This window comes from Antechinus flavipes, chromosome 2 (genome assembly GCF_016432865.1).
Source record: "Antechinus flavipes isolate AdamAnt ecotype Samford, QLD, Australia chromosome 2, AdamAnt_v2, whole genome shotgun sequence".
Taxonomy (NCBI): Eukaryota; Metazoa; Chordata; class Mammalia; order Dasyuromorphia; family Dasyuridae; genus Antechinus; species Antechinus flavipes.
The window spans coordinates 141195444-141216775 of NC_067399.1; the positions used below are offsets into that span (position 1 = coordinate 141195444).

At 41.4% G+C, this 21332-nt stretch overlaps 1 protein-coding gene across 2 annotated transcripts in view; it reads right to left on the reverse strand.

The window, feature by feature from the left end:
• The window catches only part of GFRA2 (GDNF family receptor alpha 2), a 104903-nt gene that overhangs the window by 73202 nt on the left and 10369 nt on the right, over window positions 1-21332 (reverse strand). Inside the window, exon 3 of one of the 2 annotated variants that reach the window (XM_051975659.1) lies at window positions 18315-18398. The exons of the other annotated variant lie outside the window; for it this stretch is intronic. Within the exon in view, the coding sequence (XP_051831619.1) occupies window positions 18315-18398 (84 nt within the window). The remainder of the gene's footprint in view (window positions 1-18314; window positions 18399-21332) is intronic. 2 annotated transcript variants of the gene reach the window in all.

The window sequence follows — 21332 nt, forward strand, 5'->3', positions numbered from 1 at the left end:
AGTTGCTGGATAATGACTTACATCTCTTTGGTACATGATAGGTAAAGAAAACCGGAATGTGATTCAGAGGAACAGCATTAAATTCACTGTGAATTTACTTTACTACCTAGTAGGCACTTAATAAATATTTATTAGCTGACTAATTGACTATCTGTGTGACTGAACAAATGTATTGCTGCTGTTCAGTCATTTTTCCATCTGACTCTTCATAACCCCCTTTGGATTTTTTTGGCAGAGCTGCTGAAGTGATTTGCCATTTCTCCCTCCAGCCCATATTACAGATGAGGAAATTGAGGAAACTGGCATAAGTGTCTTGTCTATCATACAGCTAAGTGTCTGAGCCCAGATTTGAATTCAGAAAAATGAGTGTTCCTGAACACAAGTCTAGTGTTCTACCTTCTGTGCCCTTGAACAAGTCACTTCCTTACTATGGACCTCAGTGTCTTCATTTGCAAAATGATGTGGCTGGACTAGGCTCCCTCTAATATCCCTCATAGCTCTGGCTCTCTGATCTGTGATTCCTGGGGTTCCTTCCAGAACTAAGATAAGAGCCTCTGATAGTGGTTTCTCTGAGTCTTTGAAGCTAATGACAAGAGGTTTCACACTGGTGCTGTCTCTCCCTTTTCCCAATGATCACAAACAAGAATTTGACAAAGCAGCTTATCATGTCCATAATCATTGAACAGTATCCACTGAGACCTGTGTACCCAGCCATCCTTCTATCCCCTCAGCTTAAGGCTACCTCTTAGAGTCAGGAAGAGCTTAGTTCAACTTCTGTCTCTAACAAATGTCAATTATGCAGTTAACTGGCAACTAATCTCTCAGTGCCCCTCTAAGGCAATGCTTTAAAACAAGGATCCTCAAACTTTTTAAATAGGGGGCCAGTTCACTGTCCCTCAGACTGTTGGAATGCCGACTATAGTAAAAACAAAAACTTTGTTTTGTGGGCTTTAAATAAAGAAACTTCATAGCCCTGGGTGAGGGGGTAAATGTCCTCAGCTGCTGCATCTGGCCTGTGAGCTGTAGTTTGAGGACCCCTGCAGTTTAAAATCTTATGCCACAGATAGATGGTAGACCTTATATTCATTTTATATAACTTATTTTACAATTCAAATGCAAGTTCCTTGAGGGCAGAAACTTTCTTTTTTTTTTTAAGTATTTCTATTGTTGGTTAGTTGTTTCAGTCATGTCTGACTCTTTATGACCCCAATTGGGGTTTTCTTGGAAAAGATATTGGAGTGGTTTGCCATTTCCTTCAGCTCATTTTACAGATGAGGACATTGAGGCAGTTAAGTGACATATCCAGGGTCACACAACTAGTGTCTGAAATCTGATATGAAGTTCCTGACTCCAAGCCCAGACCTCTATCTACTTGTCACCTAGCTACCTGTTGTATTTCTAGCACCTAACAAGTAAGCACTTAGTAATTGCTTATAGATTGATTTATCAGCATTCCAAAAGAGAAATTCCCCACACAAGAACACAGATAAAAATAAATAAATAAAAGGAAATCATAGATCCAGCTGCTAAATTGTAGAGATAAATTTCTCTAAGGACTTAGAGTGTATTTAAGGTGCCAAGGCCAATTAATCAAGCGTTTATTAAACACCTACTATGTGCCAAGTACTGCATTAAATCCTTTTTACAACTATTATTTCTTTTGACCCTCACAACAATCCTAGAACACAGTTGAAGAAACTGAAGCAAAAAGGTTAAGTGACTTGCCCAGGGTCACACAGCTAGATTTGAATTCAGGAATTCCTGAGTCCAGGTCCACAGCTCTATCCATTCCAGACACTAATCTTTCTATTAACATCCTCTCACACATGAAACAACACAAAACCATACATGGCAAATGATAACCAAGCACCAATTTGTGGTATGTCTTAAAAGTGCTAAAGGCACATCAGGGATGGGGGTGACTGAGGGGTAGGGTGTGCAACGTGCTTGTCCCCCAACAACCCCAGAAAGGGAGAAAGCAACTTTCTGAGCATTAGGAAAGGATGCTGTGATAGAAAAAGAGGCAGTCCCTGCATTCCCCCAGCCCCCAAGGAACCCGCTGCCTCGCCAAGCCTCCGCCACCAGCCAGCATGGGGGGAGGGAAGAGGGGCAGGACGGAGAGAGAGAAAGGCCTCCCCAGGGAAGGGGCAACTGCCAGGGTGGGAGGAGCTGTCAGTGAGCAGCCAGGTGCTCTTTCAAATCCATCAGGCCCTCAGAGCGGCTTCTGGACAAGGAGGAGGCAGTGGCCCAGAGTTAAGGTGAAGAAGACAGACTGAAGAAGCAGAGCTTGGGGAGAGACAATTGCAAATGGGAACGGCAGCTAATTTAGGCCTGTGGTTGCTTTTAGGTTTCCCAGGTGTTCTGTTCCCTCTCCTCTCAGCATGTTCCTGTGCTAATGCCCATGTAATTATAGCCTCAGTTGCTTCCATTTGGAGCTTGAATAGAGAAAGCGTTTGCTATGGGGGGAAAAAATGGAAACCCCTGGGCCAAAACTTGGTAAATTTCCTAGAAACAAACAAACAAAAAAAATTAAAAGGCAGGAAATGAAGCAGTAGAAATAGGCAATTGCCTCGTTACCGGGAAAACAGCTCCCTCCCTCTTGCAGGATGGGGAACGGGAGGGCAAGGGACCCAGCTATGCCAGAAAATTTATGCCTGGCACATAGTTAGCACTTAACATGTTTATTGATTGATTGATCTCAGAAGAGAGGCCCACTTCAGAGCTCATCAGGACAATTGCCTTCTCTCCAGGCCCTGTCTCCAAGCAAGACCCTCGCTATTAAAACAAGTGCCATTCATTCATAGGTTTCAGAGCTAGGGAGGAGATAGCTTGAAGTCTATCTGGCCCAGCCTTTAACAAATGAGGAAACAGAACCAGGAATTGGCTTGTAACAGCCAAGAGTCAATCCCAGATTCATAGGTCTGAAATTGGAAGGGGCCTTAGTATTCTGCTCCAACCCTCTCCTCTTAAAACCCAACCCTCTTTCTTTCAAAGAAGCTAAACGACAAAAAGGTCATAGTGTGGATCAGAACAAAAACTAAGAGATCCTCTCATCCAACCCCTTTATTTTGGGATGAGGAAACAGGTGTCTTGCCCAAGATCATTCAGTTGGCAATTATTCCAACTGGAATTCCAACAAGCATCTAGCAGACTCAGTCTCACTTCTAGCTGCCTCCTGTAAAAAGAGATTTACCCGAGACCACAATCAATCCTGAGAGAGTGAAGATTTGAACTCAGATCTCCAAATACAGAACTCTTTCCTCTATTCCATGAAACAGAATTAATGGACTGGGGAAGTATTCTCAGCTACCTCACCTACCTCAGAGAAGGATCAAGGCCAGGTTGAGTCTTTCTGCCAGCAAAGAAAGAGGCAGGGTTGGATACCCCCAAGGAGAATCTTACCCCAATCCTAAACTCCCTAAATTACTTTCAACTACATAAAAATGAAAACCAAGATCTCCCTGCTGACTTACAATCTCTTTTCTAAGTTCTCACAACCTTTCCTTCTATCTGCTAAATAATGAAGTTGATAGAGTCAAGAAGAGGGGTTCAAATTTGGCCTCAGATGCGTCCCAGCTCTGTGACCCTGAACAATTCTCTCCATCTCTACCTGCTTTTTCAACTATAATGACAATAGCACCCCCCTCTCAGGATTGTTATGAGGACCAAATGAGATAATATTTGTGAAGTGTTTAAGTACGGTACCTGGCACATAGCAGATACTATATAAATGTTATTCCCTTCTCTTCTTCTCATTAGAATTTCATTCCTTTTGAGTCTTAGAGCCTTTTCCTTCTTCAAGGATTCTCTTTCAAAAAGGAAATAGTGCTGGGAGGAGTCCCACTATCATATCAACTAACACTTTAATTACTGGTTGATCCCAGTACAAAGATTAGTTAGCAACCATCTGAAAGCAATAATGGGACAAAGGATTGGGGGTAGAGGAATAGCATTAGGAGGAAGGAAAGGGTCCTCAGTAAAAAAAAAAAAAAATGAGGGAAAGCATCAAAGTCATCAACTTCCCAGTTCTGTCCTATGTCCCTCAAAATCCTGCCTATCATGAATGGATGCCCATCAATTGGAGAATGCCTAGGTAAATTGTGGTATATGAAAGTTATGGAATATCATTGTTCTGTAAGGAATGACCAGCAGGATGAATACAGAGAGGCTTGGAGAGACCTACATGAACTGATGCTAAGTGAAATGAGCAGAACCAGGAGATCATTATATACCTCAACAACGATATTGTATGAGGATGTATTCTGATGGAAGTGGATCTCTTTGATAAAGAGACCTAATTCAGTTTCAATTGATCAAGGATGGATAGAAGCAGCTACACCCAAAGAAAGAACACTGGGAAATGAATGTAAACTGTTTGCATTTTTGTTTTTCTTCCCGGGTTATTTATACCTTCTGAATCCAATTCTCCCTGTGTAACAAGAGAACTGTTTGGTTCTGCACACATATATTGTATCTAGGATATACTGTAACCTATTTAACATGTAAAGGACTGCTTGCCATCTGGGGGAGGGGGAGGGAGAGAGGGGAAAAATCGGAACAGAAGTGAGTGCAAGGGATAATGCTGTGAAAAAAATTACCCTGGCATGGGTTCTGTCAATAAAAAGTTATTTAAAGAATTAAAAAAAAAATCCTGCCTATCACCGGTTGCCAAGCTCTTTATCAAAATCAAAAAGTTTTATCCATAGCCAAATCATACAAGTTGAGAAAAGGCAGTTGTTAAATTTTCAATGTGCGCATTTATACCTCAGAAATCAGCAAAAGCTACAGATTGAGCCTTAATTTATTTTTTATAATAGCTTTTTATTTTTCAAAATACAGGCAAAGATAGTTTTCATCATTCACCCTTGCAAAACCTTGTGTTCCATATTTTTCTACCTTCCTCCCCACTTCTCCCCTCCCCTAAATAGTAAGTAATCCAATATAGGTTAAACATGTGCAATTCTTCTAAACATATTTCCTTAAGGGCTTAATTTCTTATACTGCTGGTTGTCTAGACTTGAGAAAATGATAGAGAAAATGTTAATTATAAATTAAACTTAAGCGTATATCACATGTACATTTTTGAGAGCTGAAAGTTAAACATTTACCTCCAGTATCCCTCTAATCAGAGGAAACGTCTGAGAGAAGAATGGTGCTGTTTAATTCTGGGAAGGTCACCCAAAACAAACTAAGATCACCCAAGACATAAGGAGGAATTCTAAATTCAGTCATCCCAAGAGAAACCAGAAACACCAGGCCATTTCCATGATACTTCCCACACAAAGCCTCCCAGGCTTCCCATCAAGGCCAGTGTGGAGGGAGGGAAAGGGTAAGCCTCAGGCAGAGGTGACAGATGAATAGATGGTAAGCAGCTGCCTGGGTGAAATACTGTGTTTTAATGACATTTGGCACTTTTCAGAACATTAACAAATTAATTCTCCCAGCTTCGGGGGACACCGTTTCTGATTCATTATCTTCACCTCCCCTCTTCTACTGAAAAGAGGCAGGTATAGAGAAGCAAGGAGGAACTAAGACTTAGAGAGGGACAGAGTCTTACATACCATCACAACACTTTGTCTCAGCCCTTCATACCTTCCCTCTTCCCCTTTTACCCCTGCCTTTCCTCCTCCTTCCAAATAGATACTAACTTTTTTCTCCTCTGGTATTGTTAATACAAATAATGCCTTCATCTTTTGGGGAGGGTCCGCAAGTCACTTATTAGATAGAAAAAATATTCATTCCCACTCCACCCCAGACAAACTGTCCAAACCCATCATACTGCCAACAGCTGCCCTTGTTCAGTCAACAAGCATTTATTTACTAAACACGTATATGGCAAGCACTATGTTAAGTACTGATTATACACAGAAAGGCAAAAACATGGTCCCTGCTTTAAATGAACTCACGGTTTAATGTAGGAGAGACAAAATGAGAATACACTATATATATACACAGTATAAAAGGGAGATAAAGTTAGCAGGAAAGAATTAGCAATAAGGGGGACCTGGGATGGCCTTCTGTAGAAGGTAGGATTTGGGCTGAGCCTTGAAGGAAGCAAGTATGAAAAGGGAGAGACAACTAGTGCAAATGTCCAGAGTCTGGAAATAGGAAGTGGGAAACAATAAGGTGAGGAAAGCTGGATGTAGAATTTGGGAAGAGCAAAGTGTAGAAAGATCCAAGATATAGGAAGGGCTTTAAATGCCAAATAGAAGATTTTATATGTGATCCTGAAGGTTATAAGGAACCACTGGAGTCTGTTGAGTTGGAAGGAAGGAGAGGCAATGTAGTCAAAAGTGTACTTTAAAAAAATCATTTTGGTAGCTAAGTGGAGGATTGGTTGGAGGAGGATGAACTAGAAAGACCAATTAAAAGGAAGTTACAATAGTCCAGGTCCCCAGAGTCTTATAATCAATCAGTCTCCTATTTAAAAACAAACATAGGGACCCCTCTGACCTCCAATGTATTACTAGGAAGAGTTTCTAAAAAGGCCAAAAAAAAAAAAGAAAAAGAAAAAGAAAAAGAGGTGCTAGAATTCCCAGGAACTGATGTTAAGGCTAATAATTTCCTCTGGATTTCCCCCATTCATGGGAACTTTAGTCAGTAATATGTGAAAAAAAAAAAAGGAGACTCCTAATTTCTCGAATCTTGCCCTTTCCTGAGCTTCCCACATCTGTCCTTCCTCTCCATCTCTCAGATTCCTCAGGGGCTTCCCTGGGCACCAGACAAGGCTACAAAAAGGAAACAAATATCCTTGAATAGCAGTTTCTGTCTTCCTTGTGGCTGTCATCAATGGCAAGACAAGGATAAGGTCTTTTTGTGGCTTCTCCATGTGGTACCGTGGAAGGAGCAGAACCTAAATTTGGTCTCAGAGGATGTGCGTGAAAATTCTGGCTTATGGAATCAAGAATAAGTCTCATATCATGGGTTACTCTATCTAAGAACAAACATAAGGATCCCTCTGGGTTCCTAGGGGAAAAGCTTCTAAACAGAAAAAAGCTTTATTTATCCTTCTATCTATATGATCCTTATAGCAGAATTTGTCTTTGACCCTTCCTCTTTATTCCTCTCCCCTCTTGCAGCCTTCTCTTGCTCCCTTCAGGATACTAATTTAGTCAGTCTGCAGTGGTTTATGGTATTTCACCCTGTGATTTCACCAGTGAGTTCTTAGAAAACCAAAAGGCTTCCAAAGCCCAAAGGACTCTATTTCTAATAGTGAAAATTCAGGTCAGTGAGGGAGATATTTGTAAGGAGAGAAAGAGAGAGTGTGCAGAAAGCCTGCCCTCACATTATAGTAATCCAATTTCCTAAACTCTTCCCAACTCTTCCTAAAACCAGTCGTGATGAATCATCCCTAAATGACAAAACACCATCTCCTTAGGATCCCAAAACAAAAAGACAACAGAGGTTATGTAGCCAATAGGCCATCCTTCTTTCTCAGAGCAAAACAGTATACTAATCATCCCCTCAAAAATACATCTCTATACTGGTAGAGACCTCCACATGTACAAATATACACACATGCAAAGCATGTGTGTGCATCTGGGCTACAGACATCCCTGCTTACAAATAAAACTATCCCATATTCATTGCTATTTAGGATTGTTCTCTGGGAAGGGGGAAAAGAAGAGATATTGGGAGAAATTTAGACATAATAAAAATCAAAGATAGAGCAATAAAATTATTTTTAAAAACAAACAAATCCATCCTCCCCACACCCCTATCTGCAGCACCTGAAAAATGAAGGGAGGTGGGGGAGATATTCAATGACCTGTAAGGTATGTTTTCTTTAAAAAAAAAAAAGCTTTTTATTTTCAGAACATATGTATAGATAGTTTTCAACATTCACCCTTGCAAAACCTTGTGTCTAAATTTTTTCTTCCTCTCTTCCTCCCACCCTTTCACCTAGAGGGCAAGTAATCCAATATAAATTAAACATGTGCAATTCTTCTATACATATTTCCATACATATCCTGCTGCACAAGAAAAATCATATCAAAAAGGGAAAAAATGAGAAAGAAAACAAAATGCAAGCAAACAACCACAAAAAGTGAAAATACTATGTTGTCATTCACACTCAGTTCCCCAAGTCCTCTTTCCAGGTGCAGCCAGCTCTCTCCATCACAAGATCATTGGAACTGGCCTGAATCATAAAGTGTGTTTTCTAAGCTCCAACATTCTATGCTTCTGTGTTCTCCTGAGCCCCACCATCAGGAGCATGTGCTGAGGGCAGCCAGCAGTCAGCAAGGTTGCCAGAACAAAAAGAATCATAGTAAACAGCTGCCCCTGAAGTTGCTTCTTCCCAGCCCCAGCCTGTGTCTGCAGGAGACCAGCCTCTACCAGCCCCACCCCAAAGAGAAAAAGAGGGATGGAGGAGGGAGCTTGTGGCAATGATGAATCCTTGAGTTTGTCCTTGGTCTGTTTCATCGACTCCCCTTTATTCCCTCCTGGCATCTTACCCCCAGCCCACCCCCAAGCCCAACCTGTGTCTTGCTCCTGCTCTCACCTGGTTCTCTTTCATCCCTGCTAAGGTGTTAATCCATAATTAAGAGCAGAGAGCTATCATATGAATTGCTGGATAACCAGATCTTCCATCTCTCTTTCACTCACTACCCTCAGAGAGGGTGCCTAAGAGCCTGCATACCAATAAAATGAAATATAAGAAGCTTCCTCACATACAAAATTGGGGCTCAGTGGCAGGAAAAAAACAACTCTTTTACTGATCTAGGTTTACTCTCCTTTCTCTCCTTCATACTAATAATTCCTCTCCTTTTTCCAAGTCCAACCCAAAGCACCTGGAAGAAATGACTCCACCCTTTTGTACAGCATCCCTAACAGACGGAGAAGCATCATTTGTTTACCTCAAAGACTAGGAGACATTAGGGACACCGACCTTTCTTCTCCCTCAATGAACTACAAGTCACTGATGAATATCCTTTTAGAATCATCTATCCAGAAATGAGAAGGATCTCAATGAGTGCTTAGTCCAGTTCTTTCAGTGTACAAATAGGGAAATTGGGAGTGGGGAAGGCAAAGTAAGTGAAATTACTTAATTACTTGCCCGAGATCACACAGGTAGTTAGCCCCAAAGGCAGATTTTGAGTCCAAGACCCCTAACTATAGAATCAGATTTTTTTCCACTGTGTCATGCTACTAGCCTCCAGACACGAACTCTGCCCTCCATGCGTAATCCATGTCCCTTCTAGTTCCCAACACACACGCACACATACACACCCTCTAGACATCCCTCCAAATTCATCAATAGTATTCAAATAATGTCCATATAGAAATTCCCAACTTTGTCCTTTACTTAGATCCTATTCTTCAGAGGGATAAATAGTCCCAAAGAAGGGAAGTTATAGCCTCTGAGAATAATATTGTTTAGTGGTCAAACCATGTACAGAAACCTGCCTCTCAGACAGAAACTAGGTATCTGCTAAATTTTGATTTTTGAAGACAGTAATCATACCATATATCAGCTGCCATCAACACTGATTTTACATGTTTGTAGTGGAGTAGGTGATCCTTGCTATCCCAGCTTCTTATACTGTGATTTGTGACCCTATGTGGGATCTTGTAAATGAATGTGGAGTTGTGAAATTATGATTCTTTATCAGTAAATGTTTGACTTGTAGACCTATTTTCTATCCCTATATATTCAGGGTCACATAAAAATTTCTCAGGTAAAAAGGAGTTGCAAGTAGAAAAAGTTTAAGAAGCTCTGCTCTATGTGATGTAATTTAAGGGAATTTAAAAGTATCTCTCAATCCCTTAGTCCAAAAATATCTCTCCCACTTGGTGTTGTTCAGGCATTTTAGTCATGTCCTACTCCTCATAACCACATTTGGGGTTTTCTTGGCAAAAATACCAGATTGGTTTGCTATTTCATCCTCCAGGCTCATTTTACAGATAAGGAAATTTACGTAACAGCATTAAGTGACCTGTCTAAGGTCACATAGCTAGTAAGTATCTGAGGCCAGATTTGAAGTCCACTCCATGCACTGTACCACCCACCTGTCCACCTCTTCCACTACTGTGACTGAATTCTACTAGTTGAAATTAATTCCTTTGACTAAAGTAATGCCAATTTCCTAGGGTCCTTAACCCAAATTTTCCAAAAATGTGGGTATGGGACGGAAAGAAAAGAATAGGGTCAGAGTCGAACCTCATGAGGATCATAGTTCTAGAGGTAAATGGACCTCAGTGGCCATCTAGTCTCATTTTCCAGATGAGGAAGCTAAGGTTGCCATCACATGTAAAAGAAAGTTTTGTCATCATTCTCCCACAAGAAACTTATTGGTCTACCTCTAAGTACTCACTCACAAGGTACCTGAAGGCAAAGGTTGGGGGAGAAGAGACAGAAAAGCATCTTACAAAGACCAGCTTCACAACCAAGACAACCCTGGTGGACAGACAGCTGCTGGTCCCCTCCCCAGACAGGCCCAGAGGTTTCTCTCAGAGGGCACAGTGGGTCAGCATAAGCACAGCACCATCTGGTTTCTACACTACCCCCAGGACTCTTAAAGTCCTACTGATGGAAAAAAAGAAAAAACGAGCAGTTCCACCCTTGTCTCTCTTGACCCCATGCTGCCATCCCGTTTCCCAATCCCCTGGATGATTCTCCCCTGGAGGGAGAGGTGCAAGAGGTGACAGAGCTGTGTTAAAGCCCAATTTTTCTTGACACTCAGAGAATCTGACAGCTGTTGGAAAAGGAATGTGATTTAGAAATTTAAATAACACACTTCTGCATTCTGCTGGGGAGACAACCTGAGGATAAGCAGTTTATCTCCCCAGTCACGGTGAAAGGTGGGCAGGGAGCAGGACTAATGATTTCCTCTATACTCCTTCTTCTCTTCCTTCCAAAGGTCGACTCCCTCCCCTCCCCATTAACTGGAACCCCCCCATTCACACTGCTCCAGGCCATACCAACCCCACTCCCCAGCCTTCCCTCTTCCATGTGTCTGCAAACAGCCCAGGGAGGAAACAAAGTCAGGACTTCTTCCCTTCAGAGGCACAGAGAGGGAAAAGACCTTGATCCAGAAAACCGAGGGTCAGAATAAAAAGCCAGATACTAGATGAGAGTTGAGCAGGAAGGACTAAATGCCAGGAGAACCTCGGAGCGAGAAGGGGAGAACCCATGGGCAGAGCATGCTGGGAAGAGCCTGATCCCATTTCCTCTGATTCTATGCTCCCCCACCCTTACCACATAGGTCACTCCCTATCCCCCAAACCCACCAGCCAATCCTCACCTCTTCACTTTGGCCCCATGCCTCTGAATCCTATCTGTCCTTCAACCCCCAGCTCACAACCTTCTCTCTCCATGAAGTCGCTGCCCTTCACAGGGCCCTTCACCTGCTTTCGGCTCCCCTCTCATGTATTATCTTTGCCATTTCCTTGGCCCCAGTCATATAGAGATTTGTTTTTAATCATCTTTTTTGGTACATTCTGTGTCCCCCACCAACAAAACTGTGAGTTCCTAGAGTTCAGGAATCTAGTCTCAGATTCAGGTTCTCAACTCCTGACCTGGTTTATTGATGACTCTGGTTTCCTTCAGTCTTGGGCCCCTCTGAATAAGATCTAGAATTTAAATGGGGCCTTGAGGTTTACAAAGTGCCTTACAAAGATTCTCCTTGCAATAACCCTATGATCTAGGTGCAGTTATTATTGAGGAAATTGAGCAAGCACAAAGAGGCGAAACAACTTGCCCAGCATTACATAGCTAGGGAGTCTTAAGGAAGCACTCACCATCTTCCTGATTCCAAGTCTTGAGATCTATCCACTGTACCACCTAGCAGCCCATGGGATAGTCCTTTAAAGGAAAACAACAATAAAGGGACCAAAGAGCACTATTGTGAGTCTCAATCATCTCCTTTTCTTGCCCCTATAGAAAGGGGAGCCACTAAACCATAAATGGCACTGGAATCAGGAGGAGTCTGGCCTCAGACACTCATTAGCTATGTGACCCTGGGTGAGTCAGTGAACCCTTTTTGCCTCATCTGTAAAACAAGGTGGAGAAGGGAATGACAAACTAGTCCAATATTTTTGCCAAGAAAACTCTAAATAGGGTCACAAAGAGTTGGGCACAACTGAAATGACTCAACAACAACAAAAATACATAAATAAGGATTCCTATGGAACATATGTGGACTTAAGAAACTACATATTAATGTTATCTATGTTTTATTGTATATTTATTTTGTTAAATATTTCCCGATTATATTTTAATTGGGTTAAGGTCACATACCTCAGACTGCAAATTTGTTACTTCTGCTCTAAGGCATGTCTAAGTTTCAGGTCCACCATTGTGGGATTTCTTCCACCCTCAGAGATCTCTCTGAAGCCAACTAGAGTCATCACCACCTCAGAGCGGGCTCCTCACTTACAGCACAAAGCCCATAGTTCCTCCTCCCCCAGAAAGATCATGACTCCATAGGGCCCTGTGGTGTGGACCAGATATTGGGATGGAATTCAGGGTTCCAGAATAGCTTAGTCAGAAACTTGCTGGGTAAATGTGGACAAATCACCTTATTCAGGAGCACTTAACTTGTTTTATATCATGGACCTCTCTAGAAGTCCAGCCTTTGGACCCCCTTCTCAGAATGTTTTTGGATGCATCAAATAAAATTCATAAAATTACATCAGAAATCAGAATTACAATCAGAAATATATATTTAAATCAAGATGTAATTTTTTTTTCCTTCCAAATTCACACATACCCTGAAATATGCTCATAGACCAGTGGAACACAAGCTAATTACTCCCTTCTCTAGGCCCCATTAGTTTCCTCATTTATAAAATAGGGAAATGGGCCCAGGCCAGAGGTATCAAACAGGCTGACTGCCAGCAACATTTCCAAGAACTGTTTGGAACCAGACTAAAATGTAACTGGGAAATATTTAACAAAATAAATAAAAATAACAATAGAACATAGATAATGTTAATGTTTGTCATTTTCTAAGAAAATCCACAGACTGCAGGGCTCCATTCTTAAAGTTTTGTTGACACCAGTAGGCTAGACTTTCCTTAAGCTCTCTTCCAGTCCTAAAAACAGCCAATGATTCTATGACTATTAGCCAGGACTCAGCCTGAAACCTCCAGTTTTGCTTCCAGTGGAGGAAAAGGAAGGTAGGGAGGAAGAAGGGGATCTATGACTATATTCCCTCCCTCTAGGAGAATACAAAGGCAACTTTTACTGACAAGCAAAGACCATCTGCCTGTCTCTTTCCTCCTGTCACAAAGCTGAGTCCCAGTTGCTGTTCCTGAGAATTCCTTTCATCCTAGCTTTGATCTCTGGCTGGGCTCCTCCAGCTCTTTGTACCTACCTCAACCCATCCCAAGCAGATATTCTCTGTTCTCCCTTCTCTCTCTCTCTCTCTCTCTCTCTTTCTCTCTCTCTCTCTCTCTCTCTCTCTCTCTCTCTCTCTCTCTCTCTCTCTCTCTCTGTCTCCCTCTGCCTGTCTCTCTGTCTCTCTGTGTCTCTGTCTCTGTCTCTCTCTGTTCCTCTCTCTCTCTCTGTCTGTGTGTGTGTCTCTCTCTTTGTCTCTCTCTCTGTCTGTCTGTCTGTCTGTCTCTTTCTCTGTGTGTGTATGTGTGTGTGTCTTTGTATCTCTCTCTCTCTCTCTCTCTCTCTCTCTCTCTCTCTCTCTCTCTCTCTCTTCCAAAACCACAGCCCCCTGTGCTGGCTCTGCTTTAAAAAACCTTTTCTTCTGATATAATTTCCTCTTGGCTCTGCCTTGCTTTCATATCCAATCCACCCTCTCTTTCCCAGCTAAACTCTGACTTGAGCATGGAGAGACTTGGATTTGAATTCCAGCTCTGATAAGTATTATTATTCCAATTTTAAGACAAATTGACTTAAATTCTTTATGCCTCAGTTTCCTTATCTAAAAAATAGCTATGGTTATTATGAGAAATTTACTTTGAAATTTTTTAATTGCAACAAAAAATTGGGTGATGGTTATTTTTGTTCTTTTAGATGTAACATGAGAGAGTTTAAAATAATAATTATTATGCTGGGTTACTACATACAACCTTCCCCCATGATCTGGAGGACAACTTGCTTCACAAACTTTGGAGCCCAAGAATAGAGCATCTAATCAAGGCATCTCAGGTCCTATAACTGAATCCAAGCCCTGGTTCATTGGGAACAAGAGAGGAATGAAAAATAAATTCCCACCCCAAACTACCTTGTAATATCTGAGGAGATCTGGGTACCTTCATTGCAAAAAAAAAAAAAAAAGCCTTGATGAACATATTCTTGTGGGGTACTAGAAAATGAGACAAGGGGATGGAGAGAGACAGAGACAGAAAGAGAGAAACTGAGACAGAGAGAGAGACAGAGGCAGAGAGTCAGAGAATGGAGACAGAGAGACAGAAACAGAGACATGAACAGAGACAGAGACAGAAACAAACAGAGAGACAAAGACAGAGACACAGAAACAGAAAGACAGACAGAGAGACAGAGACAAAGAGAAAAAGAGGGAGGGGGAGGAGAAGGGGAGAAGGAGGGAAGGGACAGAGGGAGAGAAAAAGAGGAGAAAAGAGGTATTTAAAGAAACAATAATAGCCATCCTTTATAGCAAGCTTTGCCAAATGTTTTATATACAGCATCCCATGTTTGCCTCCCAGATACTCTTGAGCTAGATAATGTAGATCTTATTATTCTTATTTTACAAATTTAAAAAAATGGATTTAAAATGGGTTAAGTGACTTGCCCAAGATCACATAGCAACTAGATATCTGAGCTAGGATTTGAACCTCAATCCAGGTTCAGCATTCTCTCCATTACAACACATTTCCTGACAGTAAGGTACAAGTATCCAACTGAAGGTTCCCAGGATCCAGGTAAAATACAACATTATGAAATGAATCCATTCAAAGTTCTCAAGGAAAAGATATCAGAAAGAAGAGAGCAATTGACCCAAAGGCCCAGGATACTGCCTTTCCCCAAAATCTCTGTTATCCCAGGCTTGAAGAATAATATTGATAATGGTGCAAATATATTCCATGCACACTTAAACAGTCATAAAACACATTTATACGGAGTACAAATGAATACCCAGAGTAGCCTTGAATCAGAAAACAATCAGTATGTAGCCTCAATTTTGCATACACCCATATACTCACACCACACATATATCCAGAATATAAATGAATACTCAAGAGTAATACTAAAGTGGAAAGAAAGCCAATAAGCAGCCTTATCCTTGCATGGAGAGAAAGTCCCACCTAATTCCATCACATTACAAAATGGCAGCACTCCTAGGTCCTTGAAGATAGTCTAGTCTTTTAGACTTTTAGACTTAGAATAGGGACCCACGGGGGAAGTAACTTGCCCAGGATTAGTCAGCAATTAAGAGCAAAAAGATTCCTAGCCCCATGTCTCCAATTTTTCAGTCCTCTTTTCATTCCACTACTCTGGGTTGTTAACTCCCACTTTTACTACTGCCCTGCCTAGGATATACTTTGTCCTGGGGTGATTAACACCCCCAAGAAAATCATCTCCCTTTCTTCCTTCTTTCTGCCCTCTTTCCCCATTACTCTTCAGATTTAATACCCAAGACTACTGATTCACCAACTCCTAGGGATGGCTTTCAGTTAGGGGTGAGCTGGTAGAGGCAAACAGAGGGTCAAAGACTCCCAGGGAGGCCTGGCCTCTACACCAGCCAGAGGTGACATTTATCAAGGCTTGCAAAGAACATGTACTGTCAGATTTGAAGCTTAAAACATCTTTGTGAAGGAAGGACTATTGGTATTATTACCCTTATCCCATAGAAAAGGAAATTGAGGCCCCAGAGAAGTTTGATTTGTCCATGATCAAACAGTTAGTAAATGTTGAAGGAAGTATTTAAATTGAGATCTCTCCTAAATACAACCACAGCAGGAGGACTTGAGTTTAAATCTGCCCTCAGATATTTATTAATTGTATGATCTTGTACAGGTCATTTAACCCCAATTGCCTCCAAAATGAATAAATGAACAAATAAATAAATAGAAATGCAACATTATTTCCTTCCAAGCCCTTCCTGATGAGAAGGGTCCAAATTTCACTTTTAGGATCATAGATCTGGAGCCATAATTGTTCTTAGAGGCAATCCAGTTTGGCCTCCTAATTGTATAGATGAGGAAAGAATAGGAATGTAACAGTAAATGTCTAAATACCAACTCTCAAAAAAGTGTATATACATACATATATAAATACATATATATATACAAATTTATACATACATTTTAAAGTTTCTTCTACTTTATTAATTTTTTTCTCCAACACTTCCTTAAAATCTAGACTTTGAAATGCAAATGCTCACATTGAAAATTTAACAATCAGTTCTCATAAGAGGTTTAGAGTTGGTTCCATCACAATACTGAAACTCAGGCACAGAGACATTAAATAACTTGCTTGGGGTCACACAATAAATATGGGAGGCAGGATTTGATCCCAATACTTCTTGATTCCCAGATCAGTATTGCATCCACTATGCAAAACTGCTTCTCATTTCCTTAAAGTGTTTTTTTATACTTGGAGAGGAGGTGGGCAGGAGGCAGATAAAAGTGGCCAAGGAGGGAGGGGAGGGGGAAAGAAGGGGAAAATGTATGTCTGACCCAGCTGCCTGTAGGCAGCAGATAATAGGGAGCTGATACTGTGGGTTAGAGACCCAGTAATTTGCTCATTTGTCTTGTTGACATCCTCGTCTAGCAGAATGTCAAGTCCATTAAGTAAAGATTTTCTACTAAGAGGACACTTGGGCTTAAGTTCAGAGTCATCTGATGTATGAGCTGGGATGGGACTCAAACTGTTTCATAGTGAAGGAGGCACACTGATGCCCACTGGAGGCTGGACCACCAGAGGCCATCTCATTTAGCCTGGAGTTCCTCCAAAGTCCCAAAGCCCCCTTCAAATATCTTGGGCTTCAAAATGTCTGTCTTTCCCCCTTAGAGGCTTTCCATGATTTTCATTTTGATTTGATTTCACCTACAAGCCTCATCTGGAATCTGTATTAAGATTAGAGTTGGCATTCAGGGTCCAGAGAGGATAGAGAAAGCAGAAAGAACACCTTTGTTGTAGCCAGGTAAAAGCAGTCTGAGTGTCCACAGGTATAAGAAGGGGAGCCACTGCTACCCATGGCTTTAAATCTTATCAAAACGCCTTTTTTTCTCAGGGGAAGGGAGAGACCCAAGGGCAAGATCTTATTTAAAACAATATTCAAAGAAATCACATCTGGAAAGGACGTTAATAATTATCTAGTTCAATCACCCAATGAATGAGGAAAATTAAGTCCTTAAAGAGGTCAAGGTCACACAAGTGGTAAAACCAATACATAAGCCAGGTCTCCTTATTCTCCATAGAGAACTTTTCCCCCTATATTACATTACATGTGAGGGCACAGTGGGGGGAGAAAAAGAAGGATCCAAATTAGATGATCCATTCGTTCAGTCTCCAGAGGTATTCCCAACAGGGGTCCAGAGAGAGATCCTGAATTGGCTAATCTGAACTGCTGCAATCTTCTGCTTCTGGGTCCAGAATCACACACACACACACACACACACACACACACACACACACACACACATGCACACTTGTCATTTCCACCCTATCTACCCCTCTAGAAAAGCCTTCATTCATAAAGTTTCAAGATCATTCTGGAAGACATTGCTTACAAAGTCAAAATACCCTGAAGCCTCAGAAGACCGCAAAGTTATCCTTAGATAGCCTAAAAGCACTAAGTACTGAATTTCACACCAAGAAACCTCTGGTACAATCCTTTTGCCTTTTTCCCCCCAGAAAGAGTTTCATTGAGAGACATCTCCTAAGATGTCTAAGATATCTCCTAAGCCCCAACATCCACAGATACAGCTCCAGCAAGAGTTCCTACCTCCCTTCAGCCATGGCAAGACTTTCACATCTTTTATTCCCTAGTTCCCAGGGGCAAGAAGAGAATAAGATGAAAGAACCAAAATATATCTAGTCCAGGTCCAATAACAGACAGCCACCAATGAAAAAGACAGGAGTAAGTATCCTTTCTCCCTTGTTCCCTGTCGCAGGCCCATAAGTTAGAAAAGGCATAAGACCCAAAGACTCGTTCTTTTAGTCTATTCCTCTGAGCAGTTACAGATCCAAAAGCATAAAGGAAAGAATGAGTTGGCGAGAAAAGCACTGGACGTGGAGGGGAAGGGCAGGATGGCAAGAGACAAGGACACCTGGGAGGGACATATGGTGAGATAGCCACAGAAATGGGAGCAGATGAGGCTGGCAAGAGAGGGCAGGAAAACCCGGGCCCTCCAGCCCTAAAACAGGGCTTCCCAAGGCGTCCACTTACCTGAGAAGATTGAAGCAAGCCTGAAGATGTCTGAGAGGCGGGAGGTGATAGGCTCATAGGGTGAGGCTTCATAAAATTCCTCTCCTAAAAGAGAGAGAAGAGAATGACATGGATGGAGATAGTCCTGTCAGGGTGAAGGGATGGAGATTGCAATAGCGAGCTTTCTTTCCATTTGTCTGCTGTGATCCCAACGTCATTCCTCTGCCACTTGTGTGGCCTTGAGCAAGTTACCCAAATCTCTCTGGAATTCATTCTCCTCATCCATGAAATGACGGGTCTAGACTGGGTGGCTTTGGGAGGTCCTTCCGACTGCAGATCTGAGACTTTGCCTCTTCTGTATGTCAGGGGCCCCTCTGACACCTCACCCCCATTTTCAGTGTAATATTTTTAAGTGAATAAAAAAATACAATAGTATCACAAAAGAAACCAATATAACAGAGAATTATCCAAATGTTTTTAAAAGCAAAATAACAAAGTCATAGACTTCTGCTGTCAAGAAAGGGTAAGAGCATTGACCAAGTAGGAATCCAGAATCTCTCTGAACCCCTGTATGTATGTATGTATGTATACATATACATATACACACACACATATATATAGTGTGTGTATATACATAGGTAGATGGGGGTGTGCATATATTATATACTATACACATAGTATTCATGTACACTATACACATATGCATCTACATATACATATAGTACACATATACACATATACATATGCATATACATATATACACAGTATATTATCTACACACGTAGTATACATATACACATGCATATATACATAAGTGTATATATACTTATATACCAGTATACCACGTACTATATATATAGTATACATATACACTATACACATATATACAAATATAGTATACAGATATATACACATATAGTATTTTGTTCCAGGTCCTCCTTCTTGAACCCCACTCATCCTTTCCTCCTCCTGTTTTTCTCCATAACTTCATCTATCAACTACCTCTGAATACCTTTCTGCTACACTCCCCCAGCTCCAAAGCTCTGTCATAGGAGAAGGGCAGGGGGAAGGATGGAGTGACAAAAGACAGGCATATTTGAGCCTCCAGCAGCCTAGTCTAAAAGCATCTTTCCCTCTATGACTTGATGGAAATCTTTCTTCCCACCTCTCCCCACCCCAACTCGGAGTTCTCATTTGGAAAGGAAAGTACCTCTTTAGATAGCACTGAAAAGAGAAATCAATGGTTTCAGAGTCAGAGGGAATGACTCACAGCCTCACACACCCATTTCCAATCTGCCCCAAGCTCCTGGCACATTAGAGGCTAAGGCTGGCATCTGGTGATCCACCTTTTCCAGGAAGCCTACTCTGATTAGTCAGCCCACAAGAGTCTTCCTTGCTCTGAATTCCTAGGACCTTTATTATCATGGTGGGCATTGAGCTTGCCCTGCCTGCTGACAACCCTTGTATTGTTATTTAGATATCATATAGCTAATTTGCAAGGCTCGATAGGAACCACCTACAAAAGCACAAAGATGCTATAAGCAAAGTATTGGACTGAAAAGAATACAAATTATTTTCATGCATGACACTGTTGTTTAATGTATGCGGTGTTCTTCTAACTAAATTGTAAACTCCTAAAGGGTGGAAACAGAGTCTTATTCATCCTTGTATGATCCACGGCATCTACAACTGTGTGGATGCTCAATAATTGAAAGTAGATTAAATTTAAAAAAAAAAAAAGATGGCTTTTAACATGTCTTTCTGAGATGGGTAATTCCATTGTTTATGAACTGCAAGGGGGAATCTCTATTGAGGGTTGATATTCCATAAGGTTTGAAGAGAATACTTAGAAAACTAAGGGAATGAGCAAGACCTAACAATGATGGATTCATAGGTTCATAGAATTTAGAAGGGATAACTAGTCTTTCTCTCTCATTTTACAGATAAGGAAAGTGATGAGGTTCAGTGCTAAAACACTTGTCCAAAGGTCACACAGGCAGGAAAAAGCAGAGTTGATTTAAACCCAAGCTCCCAATCCAGTACTTAACTCCCATGCCCAGACTGTGGCAGGGTACTGATATAGGGAGTAACTAGTGGAGAACTTTGTGAGAAAAAGCTACACGATTTCCATTTGGGACTAATGTATAACCCCTAGTTGTGGAAGCATCTTTTTTTCAATTTAGAAGGAGCTGAGTGAAATGTACAAATACTGGCAACCTGTACTGTGTAGATAATAGAAAATAGGAAGAATAATGATTTAAGGGGCAGTAGACAAGGAACACAAGATAACTAAAGAAATAGAATACCATACTGGAAGGGGATGGGGTGCTGAGGTGTTGGTAGTGGTTCTGTCTTAGGCAAAGGAAACCTCTCCAGGAGCCTGAGTTTTCCTACATATAAAGTGACGGTTCTAGGCTAGATGATTTCAAAGATCTTACTGGTTCTTGGTTCTTTGATATTGTGATTATCACAAGCTGAACACCACCTAAGGGAATTCTGATTTCGTATTCATATCAGGCAGCACTTCTCTACCACCTTCCTGTCATCTCCCCAGCTCCAAAGGCCTCAGATTCCAAACTTCCCTTTATCTCTGCTAAAAACAATAAGATTAAATAAAGCCCTCCCCTCTAACCCTGCCAATAAAAAAGACATCAAGGAGGTGGGGGTGGTGAAAAACACTTAGAGATGGAGAAGAAACCAAATCCCAGTAAGCTCTTCTCCCATCTAGAATTCTTCCCTGTCCCTCTGCCCCAAACCCTGGCAAGGTTTAAGGTGGTCCATTAAGGGGCATGAAGGAGTCACTGTGATCTTCCCTCAGGAGACTATTCAATCCAGTCCATAGATAATTAACTCCCAGGTGGACCTTGTCACTCACAGAAAAATTGCCTTCCATTCAAAGGCTCCCAGCTTTGAGTGGGTGAATGATCCTTGGCCCAGGGCCCAGAAGAGGACCCTCTTTGACTTTGAAAAAAGAGCCTTGTTCCAAGGAGAAAGGAGGGGAAAACTGAGAGATATAGACAAAAAGAAGCAAGGACAAAC